General features: G+C 40.1%; 1 protein-coding gene across 10 annotated transcripts in view; it reads right to left on the reverse strand.

Annotated features, from left to right (window-relative positions):
• LTBP1 (latent transforming growth factor beta binding protein 1) overlaps positions 1–23342 on the reverse strand; it is a 384917-nt gene that overhangs the window by 209116 nt on the left and 152459 nt on the right. For 6 of the 10 annotated variants that reach the window (XM_069495133.1, XM_069495129.1, XM_069495132.1 and 3 more), the window contains exon 1: positions 21166–21453. In XM_069495133.1, the coding sequence (XP_069351234.1) occupies positions 21166–21388 (223 nt within the window). In that variant the 5' untranslated portion in view covers positions 21389–21453. Of the gene's footprint in view, positions 1–21165; positions 21454–23342 lie in introns of those variants that run through there. The other 4 variants (XM_069495124.1, XM_069495127.1, XM_069495126.1 and 1 more) reach the window with 1 other exon arrangement.

A 23342-nucleotide genomic window follows, 5' to 3' on the forward strand; every position in this document is an offset into this window, starting at 1 on the left:
CCCTAAGCCCCCTACATTCCCGTCTCATTGCATTCTGTCTGGCCATGAGACAAGCCCAACAGATATTTTCATCTCACTTAACTGAGCTCTCCAAAGAAATGGGTTTCCTATTTCATTATATGATGTGCTAGACTGAGAATGTAGCAACAGTAGTGTAGAAAAGAAAAAAGGTGCACTCTGTGTACCATATGTTGAAGATATTCTGAAGTTTTTTGTCATCACAGCTACCTACCATGTAGGTATGCTATGATCCATTTAAAGGATCAGGCTTAGAGGAGAGGGGAGAGGAGAGGAGGAGTCGGGAGGGGGAGATTCATTGATTTGCAGTGTTTAAAAGTTATTGCCAAGAGACTTGAGTTTATGTTTTAAATTCCAGGAAGTCAAAGTGTTCTGGTTAATATGTGTGAATCACTGGAAAGAAATCTTCCATTTTCTGGCTAGAAGGTGACTCCTTCGATAACCACAATGTCAATGAATCATAGGTACTTTATTACTCTACTTCCTTTCCGTGATCTAAAAACATGTCATTCAGGACCCCCCTCCAAGAATTAGCCAGGGAAAAGTAAGTCTCCCTGACTTGAGCTCATCTGGGATGCCCTGTCTCAATTCTTCCTCTGGGTACAGTCCAGAAACTGTGGTGTCCCTCTTTACAAAGCCCTGCAGAAGTTCCTGTGGACAGTACGTAGCCTCTACGGCCTGTCAGTGCCCCAGGATATTTCTTCTGCATGGCTACTTGCATTTTCAATTCTTAATCCCTGGATAACTAGCTTGGATATTCCATACACATCTCTATCTGAAGTTTACACAACATAATCTACTCATTCTTTTGTCCAACAAAGGTCTACATAATGACTGAGGAATACTGTTTTACATATCTATTCTCCCTTGAGTATGGTCGTTCTAGCTTTCTCACTTACCCAAAGACTCTCACCCTCACCTTATTTGGGTGAGAACAAGGATCAGTGAGAAAAAGACATCTGCATTTCAGCAGCTGGGGCAGCATCCCTCTCTGATATTCCTCTCTTAAACATGCAAACTGCATTACAAATCTCCACACAGTAGCATCCTCCTACAGACGGCCACTTTAAAAATGTTCCAGATATAAAAATATTACAAAAACAATCTCATTTGGCAATGCAATGGGAATCAAAAGCCCGGGTCCAAGTCTGAGTTTAGGCACCAACTGTAACCTTGAGGTACTCATTTCCCTCTCTGGGCCTTAATTTTCTGATCTATACAATGAAAAAAAAAAATGAATGCTACTTTTCAGCTCTAAGGGTCTCCCATTCACTTCTCCACACATGTCCACAAAACATCCACTCCTCTTGCACCCAGGATCATCTTGTACAATCAGTACGGTCATCAGGCTTCAACTTTTCAGAAACACACCAATGACAGTAAATGAGCCACGTGTGAAATACGGTTTTCCTCCCTTCATTGCCTACAGCCCTCGAAGCTCTTCATTCTCCTATGTACATTAGCCACATTTCAGTTCTAACAATGTCTTACATAATCACAGACAGTAACAAGTCTCTAGGATCTAAACACCTTTCTTTGATGTTTTACATATATATTTTTCAGCATCTCTTATTTCAAGGTTAAATTATATATTAAATTTCTAAGGCCAAGAACTCTAGAAAAGGGGAAAATTACGTGTGTTTCCCTGCATGCCTTGAGTCCAAACAAAACCTCCGCTCTTTAGTTACCAACAGGACGGCTGCCAACTGCGTAAAATCTGTCATTTGCAGAACTGTCAAATTTTTAAATTCTTGATGAAAACCCCAAATAGAAAATCAAATAGAATCAAAGTTCTTCAGATTCTGTTAAAATTCATTGAAACTGTATGTAGCACAAGCAATTTCTTTGACTCAGACTTGAAACAGTAGCCAAATGACATGAAAATATTGAAGTATTAGGCAATGCTATCTATCAATGTATGCTAGTTTGTAAGTTTAATTTAACATACACTGGTTACATTTGTTTATACCAATCTCTCATATCTTACAATACTTTAAAATATGTTCAGTTGTTGTAGCTCAGCAAATTTGCATTTTGATGTAATCAAATGTATGATGTATGGTAATCAAGCAATACTAAGTCACAGTAACACCTAACATACGGAAACTGCTCTGTTGATCATAAAGCGTTTTTGCAAACCATTCGTTTTCATTTAACCACTCAACTTCCTATGAGGTGGGTATTATCCTTCCCATTCTTCAGATGAGGAAGCAGTTCACACCAGTTCATGACAGAGCTCAGACCAAGACCCAAGATTCGGTGAACAGTGTGAGTCAGATGCAGTGGAGGAAAGCACTCTGGGGATCTCCCCAAGCCAAGCAGAAAGAAGACGGATTTCACAGGGATGCCAAATATGGTCTTCTCCCTGAGAATTCCCTTGAAGCTCCATGCCAGCCCCAGCACAGAGAGCTTTGAGACAACACCATGCACAGGGTAAAGCATGACCCACGGATTCTGGGGGATCTGGATTTGAAACCTAGCCGTGCTACTTGCTTGCTCTGTGGCCTTGCCCAAGTTACTTAACCTCTTTGGTCCTCAGCTTCCTCATCTATAAAATGACCATAACAACCTGATCACTCAAGGCTCTGTTGCAAAGATAAGGCATAATAGATGCAAGGCACGTAACACGGTGCTGGGCATACCGAAGGAACTCAATGATAACAGTTGTTATTAATTTAAGATTTCTGATCCTCTCCAATACATCTATACGCTACTCATCAACAAAATTCAGGGCTTACTCTGGTTTCCCCTGGTTTGTGGTCTAAGACTGAAGAGAAGAGGTATAACAGCTAATTAAAGGAAGAAGAGGTCAGACGCAGTGGCTCATGCCTGTAATCCAAGCACTTTGGGAAGCTGAGGCAGGATTGCCTGAGGCCAGGAGTTTGAGACCAGCCTCGGCAACACATCAAGACCCCGTCTCTACAAAATATTTAAAAATTAGTCAGGCATGGTGGTGTGTGCCTATAGTCCAAGCTACTTGGGAGGCTGAGGTAGGAAGATCGCTGATGCCCAGGAATTCTAGGCTGCAGTGAGCTATGATTGCACCACTGCACTCCAGCCTGGGTGACAGAGTGAGACCTTGTCTCTAAAAACATAAAGTAAAATAAAATGAAGAAGAATTTGGTTTGGTACCTTTATTTAACAAAATGTTATCAAAAATCAATTTCTCTATCAATTGTATGTGAGAAGCAGATTGATAAATTTTACTACATTAAAAAATCCAAAATTTTTGTATGTCCCTTTAAAAAGAAATAAACAAACAGCAAAACCACCATAACCAAAGTTAAAACACCTAACAATGCAGTGGAAAAGAAAAACTTTTAGACTAGTGGTTCTCAACCAGGGATAATTTTGCCCCCGGGGGCATTTGGTAATGATTAGAGACATTTTTGGTTGCTACTACCTGGGGAGGTGTGGGTTGCTACTTGAATCTAATAGGTAGAGACCAAGGATGCCATAAACATCCCATAATGAAAAAAAAAAAAATCCTACAATGCACAGGATAGCCCCACGAAACAAAGAATTATCTGCCCAAATATGAATAACAGAGATTGAGAAATTCTGTTTTAGATGCATGAAAAGAGACTTAATCTCATGCACAAGCAAAATGCTAATTAAAACTCCAAGCTGAGAGTGGCAGAGTTCAAATGATTAACCTGCATAGGAAAGAGTATTGTGATATAGACAATCTCATACATTGTTGGGAATATAAATTAGTTCAACTTTTATAGTAGATAATTTGGTAAATATCTGTTAAAATTAAACAAGCAGCAATTTTGATGCAGCAATTTTGTCTCTATGAATTTATCTTCGGATATTGGCAAACATATACTAAGGTTTTCATTATTCACTGCAGCTTGGATAACAGCAAAAGCAAAGAGGCAAATGTCCAATAATTCAGTCTCAGTAAGTAAGCTATATGCCAGGATGGAATATTACGCAGCCTCTAAAAAAACAAGGCAGATTTATTTGTGCTGATAAGGACTGCTAAGTGAACAAAGCACAGTACAATACAATAAATAAAACAGTCCAGCAGTTTCAAGGTTGTGAAGTACATTCAGATTCTGGGAGAAGACAGAAATAGGAAAGAGTATTTGCCCCTAGGAAAAGGAACTGGGTGTGTAGAGAACAAAATGGGAGGAAAACTTACTTTTTACTCCACAGTAAGCCCTTTTATCCCTTTTAAATTTTGTACCACCGTGTTACATATTTTAAAAAGCTAATTACCTTTAAAGATGGCATACAAATCAACTTTAAAAAAAAAAAAAAATCTACCTTCAAATGTAGTTAAACTGTAACTCTTAGTATGAGTCAAGAGCCAGTCAGGAAATAGAGGCACATTCAAGCCCAGCAAAGTTCAAGACAGTTTCATAAAGAGACTCGTGACAAAGGTATAGGCAAAGTTCTGGGAAACCCACAGTGTGAACCCTGGATTGCAAAAGCAAAGAACTGGCACAGAGAACGCCTCAAGACAGCGGCTTTGGCCTTAGGTAGAGAAACAAAAAATACCCCCAGGACCCTGCAGAAGGGGTCCTTTCTCTCCTCCCCCCTCCAATCTCCTAAAGGAAAAAAGAGCCAACGCCTCCAGGGACACAGAGCCGGTGGATTCCCAGGACAAACGCTGTTAAACTCCATATTTTGACTGCTGAAGAATGCTCATGTGTCTGGCCTGTTAACTCCACGAGAAGAAAAAATTCAAGAAGCTGTTAATCTAAGTAAATTAAGATATAACCCTGGGAATTGGCAAGAGATAAATGAATTTAAATATGTATTAGAAAAACTACCTCTTCATTTACTATAAAACTATTTTCCTTAAGTTTAAAATTGACATTAGACTTCTTCGCCCCGGCGAAGGATTTAAATTTAGACTTTTTCCCCCTAGTGAAGAATTTAAATCCTCATGGTTCAGATTTTTAATGCTAAATGATACATGTGTTATATAGTTTGTAGCAGGGCTCCAGAACATTCTAAGGCACGCAGCCTCACATTTCAGTTTTCTTTAAAAAAGAAAACAAAACTTAGCCCTCCACAACCTTATTGGCCCAACCTGACTCCATCCTTTCATCCTGTTCCAAACAAGCTGTGGTGCATTCAGGCCACCATGCAGTCATTCTGTTTCTGGCCAAACTCTTCTGAGAACTTAGATTGTTAAAACTAAGCAAAAAAATAAAAAATTAAAAAGGCCAAGTCATTTGTAAACTTAAATGTCTCAGGCCAAACTTATTTTCTGACCAAACTTGTCAGGCTGATGACACATCACCACATCATATATCACTGGAGTTGTGCAAAATCATACTTTGATTCAAAGTCAAAAGCATGGCTGAAAAAAGTACAAAAGGGAACACATTGTACATACTTGGAAATCACAGAAAATATTTTTAGAGTAAAACACAATAAAGATAGCCTAATCCCATTTACACTCTATCATTCTCCCCATTTTCCCAGGTATATATTAGACAAGATAGTAGAATTTGAGGCATGCAGGGGATCTTGAACATCTACTTCCTAAATTCCTTCTGCAGATGAAGAAACTAAGATTTAAAAATGAGTCTTATCCAAGTGGCAGGACCAACCAGCATTAAAAATCAGGTTTCCCAAAAGATTCACAGTCAATATCAGGTAGAAATAATGCTGTCAATAAATATTTAGCTTAGTAAATGAAAATTCCAGTTTTTTGAAAAAAATTGACTACACCAAACCAATTCAAAATTGGGCAAAGGACTTGAATAGGCATGTCTCCAAACAAGATATACAAACGGCCAATAAGCACATGAAAAGAGGCCCAATGTCATCAATCACTAGAGAATTCCAAATCAAAACCACTTCACACCCACTAGGATGGCTATTGCTTTAAAAAAAAAAAAAAAGGCAAATAAGTATTGTGTTGAAGATGTGGAGAAACAGGAACCCTGAAACATTGCTGGTGGGAATGTAAAACGGCACGGTCTCCAAAGAAAAGAGTTTGGCAGCTCCTCAGAAAGTTAAACGTAGAATTACTATATGACCCAGCAATGTCACTTCTAGGCATATGCCCCCCAAAATTCGAAGCAGGAATTCAAACTGATACTTGTACATCAATGCTCATAGCAATGTTATTTATAATAGCCAAAAAAAATGTGGAAACCACCCAAATGTCCACTAACAGACGAATGGATAAACAAAAGGTAGTATATGCATACAACAAATTATTATTCAGCCTTAAAAAGAGAGGAAATTCTGACACTTGCTACAATATGGGTTAACTTCGTAAATGTTACACTAAGTGATAGAAGCTAGCCACAAAAACACAAATGTTGTATGATTCCACTTATAAGAGGGCCCTAGAATACTCAAATTCATAGAGATGGAAAATAGAACAGAGGTTACCAGAGGCTAGTGGAAGAGAGAAATGGGGCATTATTGTTTAATGGGTATAGTTTCTGTTTGGGATGATGAAAAAGTCCGTACATGGACAGTGATGAGGACTGTACAACATTGGGGAATGTACAAATTGCTGCTGAAAAGTACGTGTAAAAATGGTAAAAAATATAAATTTTATATTATATATATTTCACCACAACTAAAAAAAAGTAATTGAAAAAAGAATCAGTCATATAAATTATGGATCTGGGGTCTCATAAAGATAAGCAATGAACTATATAACCTCCTACACATCGATGGAATTCAGAACAGGCATTTCATTCAAGTAAAAAAAAGCACAAAAGAAACAACTGTGAAAATTCCAAGTTTCCTGGGCAAGATGGCCAAAACATAAGGGAAAACTGCTACATGAGTTTATATGCAGGTGAGGGCAATGTCTTTTACTTGCTCTCTAGGGCTGTTTCTTGGTCCAAAAGTGAATGCTTTAAAAACATGATATACACCGTTGTCCAGCTGACCTAGAGTGTTTTGGCCACAAAGAGGTTTTTCTTTTTTCAACAAGTTAAATAATATGTCAGACTTCTAATGCTTGGATAGTTTTTTTCTTCTAAACTTGGCAAAATGACCCTTCCAAAGGCATGTGTAAAGATGTTTGGGTTAGAAATAACAAATCTGTACCCTCCCAAGGTGCTACGTTTATTTGAACATGTGATGATGCTGTTGTTCAAATAAACACACTCAGCATTCTCTCCTTTTCCAACAGCCGTAGCTCAGACACATTGCAAACCAGTGTCCACGGTAGCCATGGTAAGTGCTGAAAAGTGGTTTCTATTATACAATCACTTCTGAGATGCAAAAATGCTTCCCGTGCTGTACAGTTTCCCATTCGTTATTTCTTGTTTCAGTTTCTGGAAAATGCTCATAATAAAGGCCTATCACAGCCCAAGCCATCTCAACCCTTGCACCCTCTGAAATCCAATGTGATCCTCTCATATAAATTGTCAAATGTAAATCAAGCCTCCAGGATCCTGGGTCCAGTTTATTAGGTTACACGTGTACAAGGATGGCTGAAAGGCAAGCTATAAGTTTGTGCTCCATCCAGCACCATCACCAAAGGAGTACATTTGTGACAAAAGGTTGGAGATTTCATCTCTAGAGAATGATCTTGAGATTAAGAGGGAGGGTCTTCCATGGACAAAATATCAGAGAAAGTGTCTAAGATGTTTTCTGATAGGAAAACATAGCAATGCCTGGAGCAGGGTTTCTCATCTTTGGAGCTATTGACATTTGGGGCCAGTATGATTTGTTGCTGTGGGGGCTTCTGTACACTGTAGGATTTGTAGCAGCATTCCTGGCCTCTACCCACTAGATGCCACGGGCACCCCCTGGTCTGGACAACCAAAAATGTCTCTAGTCATTGACTAATGTCTCTCCTGAGGGGCAAAACTACCCCAGTTGAAAACCATGAGATAGATAGACAAACAGCTTTTCCCCTTCCCATCTGCATTATGGGTGTGAATCAGCTATTTCAGAGTAACAGAAAGAGCTGAGTGGGCACCAGCTAAGGCTATGCCTGAAATAAGAGGGAATCAGAGACAGAACCTAGGCATCAGTACACCATGTGGGAAGAAGAAGAGACCAGAGTGGGGTAAAGGAAATGCAATGAGCTTTTGGTGGCAAAAGGGAGGGGAAGTTTCAGCTTTGCTATACTAGCCAATGAATTCATATTCGCTCTATTTTATTTTCTGTTAATTCAACTTCTCTGTGCTCAAAGCACTCTCAAGTACCATGTTTTGTTTTTTTTCACACCTGTAAGAATGACTTTTATTAATTAAAAAAGATCACAAATATTGTCAAGGATGTGGAGAAAAGGGATCCCTTGTATACTGTTGGTAAGAATGCAAATTTGTACAGTCATTATGGAAAACAGTATGGGGCTTCCTCAATAAATCAAAAATAGAACCACCATATGATCCAGCAATTCCACTTTGGGGTATATATCTAAACGAAATGAAATCAGAGTGAAAAGGTATCTGCATCCCCATGTTCATTACAGCATTTTCACAATAGCCAATATATGCAATCAACCCAAGTGTCCGTCAGTACATCAAATGATAAATGGTTAAAGAAAATGTGGTGTATATATACACCATGAAATATCATTCAGCCTTTTTTTTTTTTAAAGAGATAGAGTCTCGCTCTGACACTCAGGCTGCCCAGGCTGGAGTGCAGTGGCTCAAGCATAGGTCACTGTAACCTCAAACTCCAGGGCTCAAGCAATCCTCCCATTAAGTATCATTTTTATATGTCGAAATTCAGGCACTTTATGTAGGCAAGTTCAGCACAGAGATCATATGTTATCCAAAAGGATGATGGTTGCATGACAAGTTTGGATTAATTGGTATCATTCGAGTGATTCCAGTATACCATCTCTTATCTCAAAAAACTGTCTCCTCAAATACTGTCAAAATGTTTAATACTAATCACAAGTAGGACTTAACTAGAATAAGGATGGATATATGCAAATACATCCCCCCTTCCACCTTTCCTGGAAAAAGAGGAGTATCTGTCCTATTACTAGTAAACCAAGAGTATCATCCTTGTATATAAGAATACCACACTATCAGCAGTTGGTAATGTTTTGTTGGAATGTTGTGCAGACTATGGAATTGAACTTTTGTTATGGGATTTCCACTACATCCCAAAGCTGAGGACAACTGGCAGTAACTGTCATTTCACTTCCTAGGATGCTGGCTGTGCTGCAGAAACCAGCTTGTTCTATTGAAGCAGAGAAGGTGAAAATTCTTTGGAGAGCTTGATACATGTCCCTTGGAATTTAGGGGACATGGTAAACAATGAAACTTTCTTACTGTTCCCTGAAAAAATCTGAAAACAGGAGGCAGAGTGGGGCGAGCTAAAACAGGAAGGTGAAGGGAGAAGGCAGCCTGTCCTCCCAGCATTTAATGTGGCAGGGATGCAGGACTTCCTCAGGGGCTTAAGCCATCCTAGGGGAACTCTGCCTGAGGGGCTGCCTGGCCTAGTGAGGAAATCTCAGCTTTACTAGGGACAGGAACTGAGGTAGGAGATTTGAAAAAGGCTGACTTATTTTGATTACATGGTTGAGTCCCTTTTGTAATTTATAAATCATTCCCTAATAAAGTATCACATCCACATAGGAATTCAATAAATAAATATCATTAATTTGTGATAATATATGTGAAACCATTTTTTATCATGGATTAATTAACACTTTAGATCTTTGTGACTCAAAGGGTGATGCACAGGTGGACCATATTACATTCCCCAGGAGCTTGCTAGAAATGTAGAATTTCAGACCCCACCCAGATCTCCTGAATCAGAATCTGCATTTTAACAAGATCGATGGTGATTCCTATGGACAACAAAGCGAGAACAATACTGGTGTGGACTACAGGTTCTCCACTGGAGTTACGTAGAACAATGGCCTGCATCATTTGCTTTCAAAATACACACACCCAAACCACACCCACAGATTCTGATTCAGGGAGCCTGGGATGCAGGCTGGGCATCTGTACCTTTTACGCAATCTTAGATTCTGTTGTATGACCAGTACCGAGAACCTCTGATTTAGGGATGGAAGAAGGCAGGCATTTGAAGTCATGTTTCAGCCACAGCTACTAACTACTGTCTTCCCCTACAAGCATTTTTATACAGGTGAATCGACCTCTTATTCCAGATAATTCATTAAGTCACTGATAACCTCTAGCAAAAGATAACAATTAGCTACAATTTCATCTCCCTGATCAATGAGGAATCCCATTGAAAATGATCAAAAAAAAAAAAAAAAAAAAAAAAAGACAAAAATGGCATACCCAGCAGGGACATGTAAAGCAAGACAGGTTGAAAATACACTGGAGGCCTCCGGCTTCAACCCTGTCCATGTCTGCCTGGGATATGTCAGTTGGATTCAATCCTGACTTCTCAGAAGGGCTTGTTATTTGTGAATGAAGATGAAAGGAACCATTCACAAGCCACCAGCAAATTGTTAGGTGTTCTTGTCTAGATTGTGTCTTGAGGGAAGGAAGAACAGTGTCTGATTTAAATCAGGCCCTAACTTAGCTGCTGCTGTTGCTGCACACCCAAATGCTTCAAATTCAGCCACCACCAGAGCAGGTCAAATTTCAAATAACCAGCTGAAATAGAGCCCAAGTTTCTACAGCCCAGCCCGATTTCTAGGATAGACTATTAGGCAAATTGGACACTATTAGTCCCTGGTGCAGTATGTTTTTAAGAGTTAATTTCCTTAAATGAGATCTCTCAGAAGTCTAAAATCTTCAAGGAACTGCCAGGTAAAAAGAAGAAATACTTCTTCTGGCAGAAAATGGTCTATAATATGATGGAGTTTGACAGAAGGGAAATGATAATTACTGTACGAACAGCAGAGTCAGAAGGCTTTTACCAAATAAGGTTATGCTTTTTGCAGTGGGTGTATTTCAATAAAAGGATATTTTCAGCCTGAAGACTTTAGCTTCTTTCTGGAAAATGGTATAATACAAAGTAAATTTTGTTTAATACTAATTCATCTATTTACCAAGTACACAAATTTTGGCATGAATGTTATTTTTTTTCTTTTCCACATAATGTGATGGTTTTCTGGGCACACTATGGGATTCTCAGATGTTTCTAATTACCCTCTGTGTACACCCAATAAAACAGCTGGCTCAAGATGTTATTAACACCACAGGAAGATCCAGAGGGCTCATAAATCACCCTTTCTTCAGAAAGGGACAATGCAGTGGCAAAAAGTGACATATTCTAATCTTGCTAAATAAGACTTTAGCTAAGAATGTTCTAGTCCACTTCCTGATTTGCCAGGAAAAGGGCAGTGGTCTGCTTTCCTCACTGTGAAAGACTCGAATGTCAAGTTTCCCTTTTACTTCTTCCAGGGAGAATCTGATAAAAATTAGGCGGAATTTTTGCACTAGGAAAACTTAGAAAGTCCCAATTCTTATTGAATCTGATGGGCATCTAAAGTTTGGTCTCAGAGTAAAGAAATCTCTCATTACTGCATAAATTTGGGTGTTTCTCCCCCAACACATCTTAGGAAAAGCCAATACTGCACTCACGCCAGTTTTTCAGTAATTATTGCTTGAGTCTAAATTCAAAATAATGAAGTTGAACAGTAAACCATTCCTTAAGCCCACACCCTTCAACTAAATAGAAAATCAAGTTTCAATAAGTATATCAATGACAGCATTACATTAGATTGGCTATTGGAAGGGCATCTGGATCTTCTTATTTTATTTGTGATATAAGTTTGGAGAATGAATTTCAACCAAACTTCCTCACTAACTTTATCCTTCCCCATTTGGTAGTTATTTTATTTTCCTGGACTGCTCAGCATGAAGATGACTGTGTGGCTTCCCTCAAAAACATTTTCACATCATTTAAGACGTTAGTTCCAGGAGGTTTTTCCAACAATACACAAATTCATTATTCTTTCTCCACTTGGAAATATATATATATATATATATATATATCTTGATAATAAAAGTCGGTATACATATTTGACTTTTGTACTATAAATGCAAAATTGAGCTCAACTTATATACCAATAAATGCTGTAGGTATATACTATATCACATAAATGTGGTTACAATACCTATTTTAAGTCTAGCTGCCTTAAATTTACTCTAACCTAGGAGCCCAGAGGTAAATTACACAACTGACAGCAAAGTGAATAGCATAAAGTAGGATCAAATGTTATAATCATACATCATTGGAGATGCCCCCATCTATTCAAGATGATTACTTTTCCTCCTGACCACAGCTTTTGGTTCCAAAATGTATTACACTGTTTAAATGCTTTTACCCTTGCCAGCAGGCTTGGCAACAGGCAAGAGCTTCCTGTGTAAGCAAGTGAGCTCCTCAGCAAGGAACATGATCCAAGGCAGAGAGGACACAGTGCTACAAATTGTCTTGGCCATATGATAATGTTACCTGACATTGTTTTGTGCAAAGTCTAACCTGCTCAGAGCAAGCCTAAATGTGAACAAGTATAGAGCCTTCTGTGCACTCCTACTGGAGTACCAAAGTGAAGGAGCAATAGAAACAACCTTGATGCTATTGCGCTGTCAGGATCAGCAAATGGAGGAACCACTATCTGTGGGGTACGCAGGAAACGTCCCCTATCCAAGCTCCAGAAGACATAAGTAAGCCCACTCCCTTCTCCTTCTCCCTGCCGCCCCCCAGGCCTCCTCTCCATAGCACAGGTTTGAGAATCACGAGAACTGAGATTTATCATCTTCAGAACAAGACAAAGGCCTTCAAATCAATCCAAAGAGCCCATGTGCTCCTTCAGCCTGCACCTCCTTGTGCGCCTCAGAGCAGCTCTCTAAGGAAGGTCAGGGCACCATATGATTCATTTTACCAGTGTGGAAGTTGAGAATCGAAGCGGTGAGCCTGCCAACCCAGGGTCCTGGAGCCGCCAACAGTATACCTGAGCTGGGCAACTGAATATCAAATGACACAGTAATGACTAGAGGTATTACAGGAAAGAAAAAAACAGCACAGGCAGAACCATTTGAAATGAAACTTAAGATCCTAAGATTCTTCCTTAAAGACTGGCAGTATTTAGATAGAGGCAGGAGTGGTGAGCCGGGATTCCATGTAGTAGGAACAGCTATACTGAAGGTATGAAAATCTAATTGCACTTTGCCATGAGTAGAAAGTAGAATGCAGCCAGTGTTAAAAACTTAAAGCTCCGTGCAAAGTGCTACAAGGGTGCTCTTTTTCACGTATCTTGTAGTCAGTGGAATACCCTCCTTCCTGTGCCTCTGAACTCTCTATGGACTTCTCAGTTGATGACTTTTATTTCTGTGAATTTACTTGCCTGAAATTAATGGTCAAGCTGTATCGGGTAAGGTCTGTGCATGCCCCCATGACCTGGGCACCTGCATATACAATTTATGGTCAACAAAAATGCATTTAAGCATCTCCAAAGTGAGGCACTGAGATACCCAGATGAAGTAGACAGTTCCCTGTTCCCAAGCAGTATAGAGTGTAGTGGAAGAAACAGGCATGTCAGCAAATAAGGGAAATGAGGCTTTGTAGCAAGATCATCACTTGGCTGAGAACTGAAAAAGAAGTGGGTGATTGCCCAAGCACACTGGGTGGGGAAACGTGCCCTCCAGGCAGGGGAAGCAGTGTGCACAGAGGCACAGAAGCACAGAGGTCCCAGCGCATCTGGGGACCTTTGATATCCGTGGAGGTTCAGTTTGGCAGAAGAGGAGGATGAGGGTGGAAGAAAGGGCACTGCCAAAGTGAAGGCCGGGGAGCCAGGTGGCAGCGATCCTGGAGGGCCCTGCACGCTATGCTAAGCAGTCTGGACCTTTCCAAAGATCACTCCGTATGCTCAAGCCGACAGACTAGGAAAGAATATACACTTTGTGACATTGTGTTACAGACTCCAAGGAATGTTGAAAGGTTATTTATTCCAGTCTGGCCTAGCACAACCCCTTGAAGGAGCCCCTCCATTCCCATGATACAGGCCAGGCATGGCTTAAAAGGAACAATCTATCACACGTGCCTTTCTCCCAGATCTAGCAAACTGCTGAACCCTCTTTTACCTAAGGTAAATTTTTTAAAAACTGTCCTGGCTGCAGATATACTTTCTTACACAACCACTCTGACGCCGCTTACCTTCTCCGCCTCGGGCAGGGCATCTTCCTCTTCAATCAAACAGGACCTCATTCTCGCCTGATTTGGGCTCTTAGGGCCAAGCTATTGCCTCTACTTGTTCCAACCACCCCCTGGAACCACCTTTGCATGTGCCTCTCCCTACCTGGAACCCCCTCCCTCGCAAACCACACACACATACACACACACCGCCACACCTGCACTCACAAGCAACAATCAATTTTATTTCCCTTAATTAAAAGCAAGCTCCAAACCAAAATCATGTGATTTGCTCTATATAAAAGAATATTGGAGAAAGGTGACACTGCTTTTTTGGGAACTCATTTTTTACATCTATGACCTTTTACTTTGTATTATAAGCCAGCAGGACTCCTTCTGCAAGAATTCCATGACCATATCCGTTTTTCACCCAGAGGACACCACCTGCTTGCCTGTGTCCTCTGTGAATAAGACTTTTGAGCTACAGACATTATTAATCTGATTCCCTGATACAATACAGGTCAATGAAACCTAACCCAAGATGACATACAGGAAAAGACTGGAGGAGTGTTGCTAATGCCAGCCTCTTGGAGGTGCTCCACGGTTTAGACAAAATAAAAAGCAGAGTCACAAAGCCAGGTGATAATGTTTGTGATGTCCCCTCACACCGCTCACTCCTCACTTCATTAGCTCTCTGCTCAAATGTCATCCTGCCAGACAGCCCTTCCAGAGCTATCCCTGAAATAGCGATCCATGCCTTTCGCCAACATTCCCCATTCTCTACCCCGCTTCCCAGCTTCATTTTTCTTCATAGTATTAATCACTTCCTGACATTATATCACATATAATGTTCCTTATAGTACATTTTAGCAGTATATATTTGACCCTAGTATACTCACGTACTATATTTTAAAAATTATTCTTAATTGTGGTAAAATACATGTAACATAACATTGACCATCTTAACCATTTTTAAGTTTACAGTTGAGTAGTGTTAAGTACATTCACACTGTTGTGCATCCAATCTCCAGAACTTTTGCATTTTGCAAAACTGAAACTCTATACCCATTAAACAACAACTCCCCATTCCCCCTTCCTATAAGCCCTGGCAACCACCATTCTACTTTCTCTATGAATTTGACTACCCTAGGTATCTCACGTACATGGAGTCATATAGTATTTGTCTTTTTGTGACTGGCTTAATTCACTTAGCATAATGTATCTGAGGTTCATGCATGGTGTAGCCACATATTTTTTAATGTTAGAGGAGGGCAAGGACTTTGTCTATTTTGTTGATTGCTGTACCTCTAATGCCTAAACCAATCCCTGGCACATGGCTTGTGTTCAATCAATATACGTTAAATGAATGACTATTCCTAATACCAGCCTTTTGAGGGTATTCTACAGCTTAAATAAAATAAAAAAGGAAATGTTCCACATCACATTTATTCAGTATTAACAAATAAAATTATTTGATAAGACTAAATATATTTGGGAGTAGTTTCTTTGGTAAGTTCTTAGGCATTCTCAATTGCCCAAATGAAAAGCAATCATTTTTAGTGTTGTATTGAATCATCTTTAAAAAATATAAGATATACCTGTATAATGCATTAAGGGGAAAATATATTTGCCAGTTAATCAAAGCATGACATGTTGGCATTTCCACTGGTTTCTGTCCTGGATAAACATCAGGGGTCCGAACAGTGACAAATGGTAGAGGATATAGGACTCAGTGACGGAACTAAGTTGCCAGAAAAAAATCTAAATGCTTCCCGCTCCTTGAGCAGTTATGTCAGTTTATTCAACACCTCAGTGAGAGGGAATTTTCTTCCCTCCTTGTGAGGAGAATCTCTGGAGTGAGTTTAAGCAACATGAAGTGCTTCTATCCCTCATCAAAGCTTCGTAGTATTAGGTTGGTTTTGTGAAATATGTGGGGAGGTTTCCAGTGCAGAGCATCTGACAAACCTCAGAACGGCTCTCTGGAGGAGGCTAGAGGCTGTCATTGCTTCAGACACATAGCTAGCTTCTTCAAACACTCGATTCCTACCAAAGAAACAGGGAGCATTTCTGTCTTTTTCAAAACGACAGATATCAACTTCTCCTTTGCAGATGACTTTAGTAAGTTCTGAAAGAGTAAAATCCAAATTCCTAAGCTTGAAATCCAAGGTTTTCCGTAGCCTTGCCCCAACCTACCTTCCCGGACTTGTCATTTACTGTTACTGTCTCTCGTGCATCCTGTACCACAGCGAAGCTATTCCCACCTCCCAGAAACCACCTGTGCCTTCTGGCCTCCATGCCCAGTGCTGATGGGGAAATTCCTCCTTCCCACATCGACTTCACCCCTCTCTTCCCTCTACTCCTCCAGCCATCTTTATTGTGGAACGTAGCCATGTTTAAAGTTCCGCTGCCCCTTCCGGTCCATAATCAGGCAAATGTGCATTTATTTCCTCAGCTCCCACCATGAGACGATGTGTTCAGGAATGTGTGTAGGGGACAGCATGGGGAACTACACAGAAAACTGCATGCCAGCCCTTTTCTCTGTAAGCATCCTCCCTCAGAGAGAAGTGGCATCTCCCTTCTCTGGGCTCCTGCTAGGAACTTCTTATCTTGATTTAGGGTTATTTACACATACTTCTCATCTCCTCCTCAAAGCATAAGCTCTTAGAGGGCAGGTTTATGATTTGCTTATCTCGGAAAATCTACTACTGCGTTTTATACATAATCTCTTAATTTATGGTCATAAGAGGCAACATGGGATAGCAGAGGTACTGGGACTCTAGGGTAAGAAAACTTGACGTAGGGTTGGGCAGAGCAGATCACACCTGTAATCCTAGCACTTGAGGAGGCCAAGGCGGGAGGATTGCTCGAGGACAAAAGTTTAAGACTAGCCGGGGCAACACAGTGAGACCCCCATCTCTACAAAAAAATAAAAGAAAAAGAAAAATTAGCTGGGTGCAGTGGCACACGCCTATACTCCCAACTACGCAGAAGGCTGAGGCAGGAGGATCACTTGAGTCTTGGGGTTTGAGGTTGCTGTCAGCTATGATGATCACTACACTCTAGTCCAGGCAATAGAGACTTTGTCTCAAAAAAAAAAAAAAAAAAAAAGAAGAAAGAAAAGAAAACCTGACTTAAATCACCTTTAATCAAGCCACTAAAGCCTCAGTACTCATATTTGCAAATTGTGTCTACTACCATTTACCTCTTTCAGAAGTAGTAAGCATCAAATTAAATAACACGGGAATGCACCTTTTAAATTATCAAATTTTTTTGTAACTATTCAGTCAGTGCTGATGGAACAGGAGTCTTTTGTAACTCCTCAGAGAAAGCAGCATCATACAAACCAAATGTGTTACTTTAGCAATCATGACTGCTTGTCAATGTCTCTACAAATAAGTTATGCCAAGTGACAGTATTACTGTATTTGAAATATTCTAGTTGTGACAACATGAATTCATATGTTCTTCTTGTTGGAGGAACTTAAAGGCTTTATAAACAACTTAACAATCCCAGAAAGTCATCTTCATTATATCCCTATGAAATGTTAAGAATCCATTAAAACAACAGTGGTGAACCTGCTGGCCCACCCAACGAGGGATGTGTTTCCATTTTTTAAAAAGTCAGGGGTAGAGGAAAAAGGGAGGTAGAGTTCAGACTGCCACCAAAAAAGTCATTATAGTTAGAAATTTGCTTTATAGGAAACACCATTTGATATAAATATTCTGTTACATCATACCAATATCGCCACTGATAAAAATGAGTTTATTCTAGAATCTCAGACTACTTCTTTGGATATCATCTTCAAGTGGGCCTCACTTTTAGATTCATATTAAGTGGAGGTTATATTTACTATTTCTCCCACTGAATATGCAAGAAGAGAGACCATGTGCTTAATAGTCATGGGAAGAGGGCCTGCTGTCTCTCACGTCTGTATGTCCCAGACTCACGGTCACCACACACCAGAAGATCAACACAGAAGCAGCACCAGTGAAGAAGCCTGCTACAGAATGACCCTGCATATATCTATCAGTCCCTGCACTCATGGATCAGCTGAGCTGGGCCCGGAGGGGATACAGAGCCAGAACACGCCCGATTGCCATAATGAAGCCAGGATTCGAACCCAGGTCTGCTGGACTCTCAGATGCTTGCTTTCTCTCTGTTATACTGTCTGGCCATCCCATAAGACCCAACTCCATGAACTCCTTTACCTTGTCCCTCCCATACATCATGGTCAGACTCCAGGGAGGTAAGTAAACAGTTGACATTAAGAGACCTAGGTTCTAGTCTGAGCTAACTCACTCACTAAGGTAAGCTCACTTAAATCTCTCTACTTAAATTTCCTTATTAAAAAAAAATGGTGAAAATAATATCTGTTCTACTTCCTTCAAAAAAAAAAAACTATAAATCACAATGTTCAAAATTATTTCTGTTGCTCTGATTATCAAAATGTATTATTTAATTAAGGTGCCTCAACTAGGAAGTCCATATGATTTTCCTTGTATTATTTTGACTCCTTGGAGCAGGGGTGGGCAAACAATGGCACTTGAGCCAAGTTCAGCCCAATGACTGTTCCTGTAACACAGCCACGCCTATTCCTGTACATATTGTCTGGCTGCTGTCACACTACAACGGCAGAGTTACGCAGTTGCAGCGGAGACCATATGGCCTGCAAAGCCTAAAACACAATATCTAGACCTTTGTAGAAAAAGTTTGCCAGCCCCCACCTTCTAGTGCCTTTAACTATCAGAGGACAAAGAGAGTGGTTAACAAGTGATGATAAATTTTGAATTTTCTTCAAACTGAACTAATTTCCATATGTATATCTTATTTTCCAAAAGATTTAATACATTATAAATAAATAGAAAAAAATTAGAAAACCACTTTTTATAAACATTATATTAAACCAGTAAAGCCTGAAAAAGATACATGCATAAAAATGAATTTTAAAAACATTGTATATCTTTGAAAGATCACAATCTATAAGTGCTACAAAATTATCATTCTTCAGTAAAGAAAAATCATAAAACTTGTCTCTCACACTATCCAGTATTTGAACTAAAATGTAAATAGGAGAGGGAAACAGCTCAGGATATTAATGAAATTATTTCCCACGATTTCCAATGTGAAACTATTTATTATCAGCCCCTCCTCACCACCCCCTACCTTTTTTTTTTTTTTTAATTAAAGTTCTCTGCCAATCCTTTTGTGGAGAGTTGAGTTCTGTTTTTGAAATGCTTTTGTAAATAATTTTGCTCCATTTCGTATTTTGAACAGGCTATGTATGTTCTGTTCCTAAACATCTGGTTAACTGCCAGAAAGGAAAGTGTGCAGCGTGTTTTAACAAGTAGACTTCCTCTGTTTCTCAAAGACTTCAAATATTTAGTTTCAAAATGAATACAGCGTAAGCCAAAAAATTACCACCCATTCAATTATTCTGGCATTGCTACTGTAAAGATTTACCATAAATGCAAGGAGGAGCAGACACTGTTGATGAGGATGGAAGAAAGGAAGCAGTGAGTGAGAAAGGCAACCAAAAAAAGGAAAGTGGGGAAAAGCCATTATATCCATAATAACCTACTGGGAATTACCTTTTCCCTTCCCCTCCTTGTCTCCAGCCCTCCAAAAAAGACATAAAATAATATTACTTACTGCTGATCATAAGTCGTAGGATTTTAGAGACAGACTAAATTTGAGAGGTCACAAAACACAATCCCATTTATTTTATGAATGAGAAAAAGTGAGGCCCAGAAATATTAACTGGCATGCCCTGTGGATTAGCTAGTTAGTAGCACGACCAGGACCAGAATCCAGTTTCCTCATCATCAGTTCAACACACTTCCCATTAGACTCGGCTCCCTGCCTTGCTAAGCATAATGTGCCATTTGGCATCTAACAGCTAAATTCTTTTAAAAATATGCCCAAAGTACCCCTATCATAGCCAGGAAATTTACAATGCCCTTTTAAATCGTATTTATGGGCACTTGTTTTTTCCAAGCACAGACGATCAAAAATACTGCTTGGAGCTCGTAAGGATTAGGAATCACAATAAAGCAGTAAAATAATCAAAGAGCTAATAAGGACTTCAAGCTGTCCCTTGTATTTTGTCTTGATGGAAATCAGCTGAAATAGACACCCCTTTTTCCTACCCTCCCCCAGACACACACTCCCAAGACTAAACAGCAATATTCCATAAAAAGACCAGATCTAGCCAGTGTTATTATCTGTCTGACATTTGGGTTATTCTTGTGAGTAACTCATAAAGTAACGTGGGTGTCTGCGATTATTTGAGTACACATGGCAAACCATAATTGGTCAAAAAATATAAAAGACATTTTTCTGTGACAAAAATACCGTATTGCATGACAGCATGACAACATGACAGCACTCAGTGGACGCAGTACTTTCTTCTCCGTTTACAAAAAAGTAAAAAACAAAAATTTAAAAAGAGACAAAAAGGCTTTTTTTTTTTTTTTTTTTTGTAGTCAGTAACTACCGGTTCATATTTAAATTAATTTAAAGTTTTTGACTGCTGACAGTAATCTGCTAGTGTATCTTCCCCAAATCCATGTTATATATTAATTTATAATTCAGTCTTACGATACAGAGCAGAAACATGGCAAAAGATGCACGTCTGTATTTATTTCTACAAACAGGCTTTTGACAATTTTTAGAGGTTTTGTAGAGTCTGGATATTTTTGAAGTAACAATTTAAATTTCATCATCCCCTTCCAAGAGTTTGTAACATGAGTCAAATCTAACACAAATTCTCCTTATCACCGGGCCGATAAAGTGTGAAGCTGATCAGATCAGTGCAAATTATACCTTCAGGTTTTAATCTAAAACCTATTCTCTGCTGTTCTACTACATATATTCCCATTACCACAGGACTGCATAAATGCTAAGCAGTAAGGGAAAATATTCCAGTTGACATTTCTCTAGGAAATCAAAATCAGGTTTAAAGTTATTCTGAAAGTAATTTAAAAGGTCTCAAAGAAAGAAGCATATTCGTTCGTACTCCTAGACAGAAACCCATTGCAGCAGGGAGCAGTGTGCATGGAGGGGGCGTCTAAATGCTACAATCTCATAAAACTCTCTTCAGTAAGGACAGTTAGGGACCGTGGAGGAACTCACCCACTCGGAAGTTCGTGGCCGTCAGGGTGTCGGCGGCATGACCATTCTCACTAATGAGAGTGGTGGTGTTCCCCTTCTCACAGCTGTTCTGACAGCTGCCCTTGGTGCAGGTCACTCTACAGATGCTCGGAGTAAAGACCACCTTGATGCGGCCAGTGTGGTTACTCACTAGGAGTGGAGGCAGGGAGAAAAAGAACAACAAACACATCAGCTTAGTATCCATGAACTTGCCTTGGAAGGTTTAAGAAAAAAAAAAAAAAAAAGAAAAGAAAAAAGGAAAGAAAGGCACAAGAGGGGGAAAGAGAGAGCCCACAACCCGACAGGTTTAAGGAAAGAGGGAAGCCTTCAGTGCTCGCTGCTCTGTATCCAGTGGTGTCTCTGAAACAGGAGTAGGAAGCTTAGCAAACAGAACTCTGGGATGCACTCCAAAACCACATTTGAAGTCGAGTCACTGGAGTGGGATTACTAACCACAATGCTGCACTTTATTCACGGGCAGACAAAGAGCAATACCGAGGGCACGACAGATTAAAGAGCCAACCCTGACAGGCAGATGTAATGCAAAGAGGTTGGCCGTGCACCTAGTGGTGAATAAACTCTTGTGTCCTCAACTTGCATACTTTCCCTGTTTCTCCACTTATTAAGTCACTATTTGCAGCCCGACCCCTGGAAATGTTTTAGGCATGCGGCATGTCTGAAAACATCTGTCTCAAATCTCCTGGCACTCTCCGCTGAAGTGATCAAATCCTGTGACGCAGCTACAGGAGCCCATTTCTTTTTCACAACTCTGGGGCACTATTTCTCCATATGAATTTATGCAACATATTATTTTGTTTTACTGTGAACAGGGCACATCTAAGAAAAAGGCAGGCCAGGTCACAGGGGAAAAGGGGTGCCTCCCTTGAAATACCATCCTTGAGCTCCGGCTGTTGCTATTCATAGACCACCTGGAACAGGTATTTCTTTCATTCACATGGCCCTCTCTTAAAAACCAAATGCTATAATATAATCTGACTGCACAGCCGAGACAGCACAGTATCACAAAATGGGAACTAGACTAACAGCAGATTCTGGCTTGTAATCCTGGCTCGATCACAGTATGACTTTGGACATGTCATTTCACCTTTTCTCCGAAACATGAGAGAACTAGAGCTGACATTGTCTAACCAGTTCTAACTTTCAGTGTCTACACAGGGGTCAGCGAGCTATGGCCGAGGGACCAAACCCAGTCCTTTGCCTGTTTTTGTAAATAAAGTTTTACTCATTCATTTCTGTATTATCTATGGCTGCTTCTATGCTATGACAGCAGAGTTGCACAGGGACTGTATGGCCTCACCCAGACCTGCCCTTCATTGCTATTCTAAACTCTCTGGCAAACTATGATACAGAGGCCAGGCACGGTGGCTCACACCTGTGATCCTAGCACTCTGGGAGGCCAAGGCGGGAGGATCACTTGAGGTCACGAGTTCAAGACCAGCCTGAGCAAGAGTAAGACCCTGTCTCTACTAAAAATAGAAAAATTAGCCGGGTGTGGTGGTATGTGCCTGAAGTCCCAGCTACTCTCGAGCTTGAGGCAGGAGGATCACTTGAGCCCGGGAGTTTGTGGCTGCAGTGAGCTATGAAGACACCATTGCACTCTAGCTGGGGCAACAGAGTGAGACTTCTTCTCCCAAAAAAAAAAAAAAAAATTGTGATACAAAAACACTTTTTGACTTCTACATCTGTGATATGACTCCGCTTTCCAGGAGACTAGGCAGAAAGCAAAGATGGTAGCAATAGCTGAAGAGAGCTGGTTCATCTAGGAGGCTTTATGGCTGTAAGCAGCAGTGACCTTCTGTTGCCTGCACATAACTAAAGGGGAGACTGGCTGTGGGTCAGCCTTTCTGCTGCCTTCTCTGCCCACCAGATAAGCTTCTCCCCACTTGATAACACTTTGGTTTGGCCAACATTATACCTTTAAAAAATCATCCAAGATGCCTCTATAGATCAAATCAAATTGTGGTCAAAATCTGAGCTTGGAAACAAAGAACTTTAACCAAAGAAGCCATTAGGATTTCAAGGAATGGGGCCTCAGAAGTTGTCCGACACAACCATCTCTTATCCATTGCTTGCATTTCATGTATCAAGTGGTCACCTTGACTTTATTTGAACATCTCTTGTGACAGGGAGCGCATTACC

Source organism: Eulemur rufifrons, chromosome 19 (genome assembly GCF_041146395.1).
Source record: "Eulemur rufifrons isolate Redbay chromosome 19, OSU_ERuf_1, whole genome shotgun sequence".
Classification (NCBI taxonomy): Eukaryota; Metazoa; Chordata; class Mammalia; order Primates; family Lemuridae; genus Eulemur; species Eulemur rufifrons.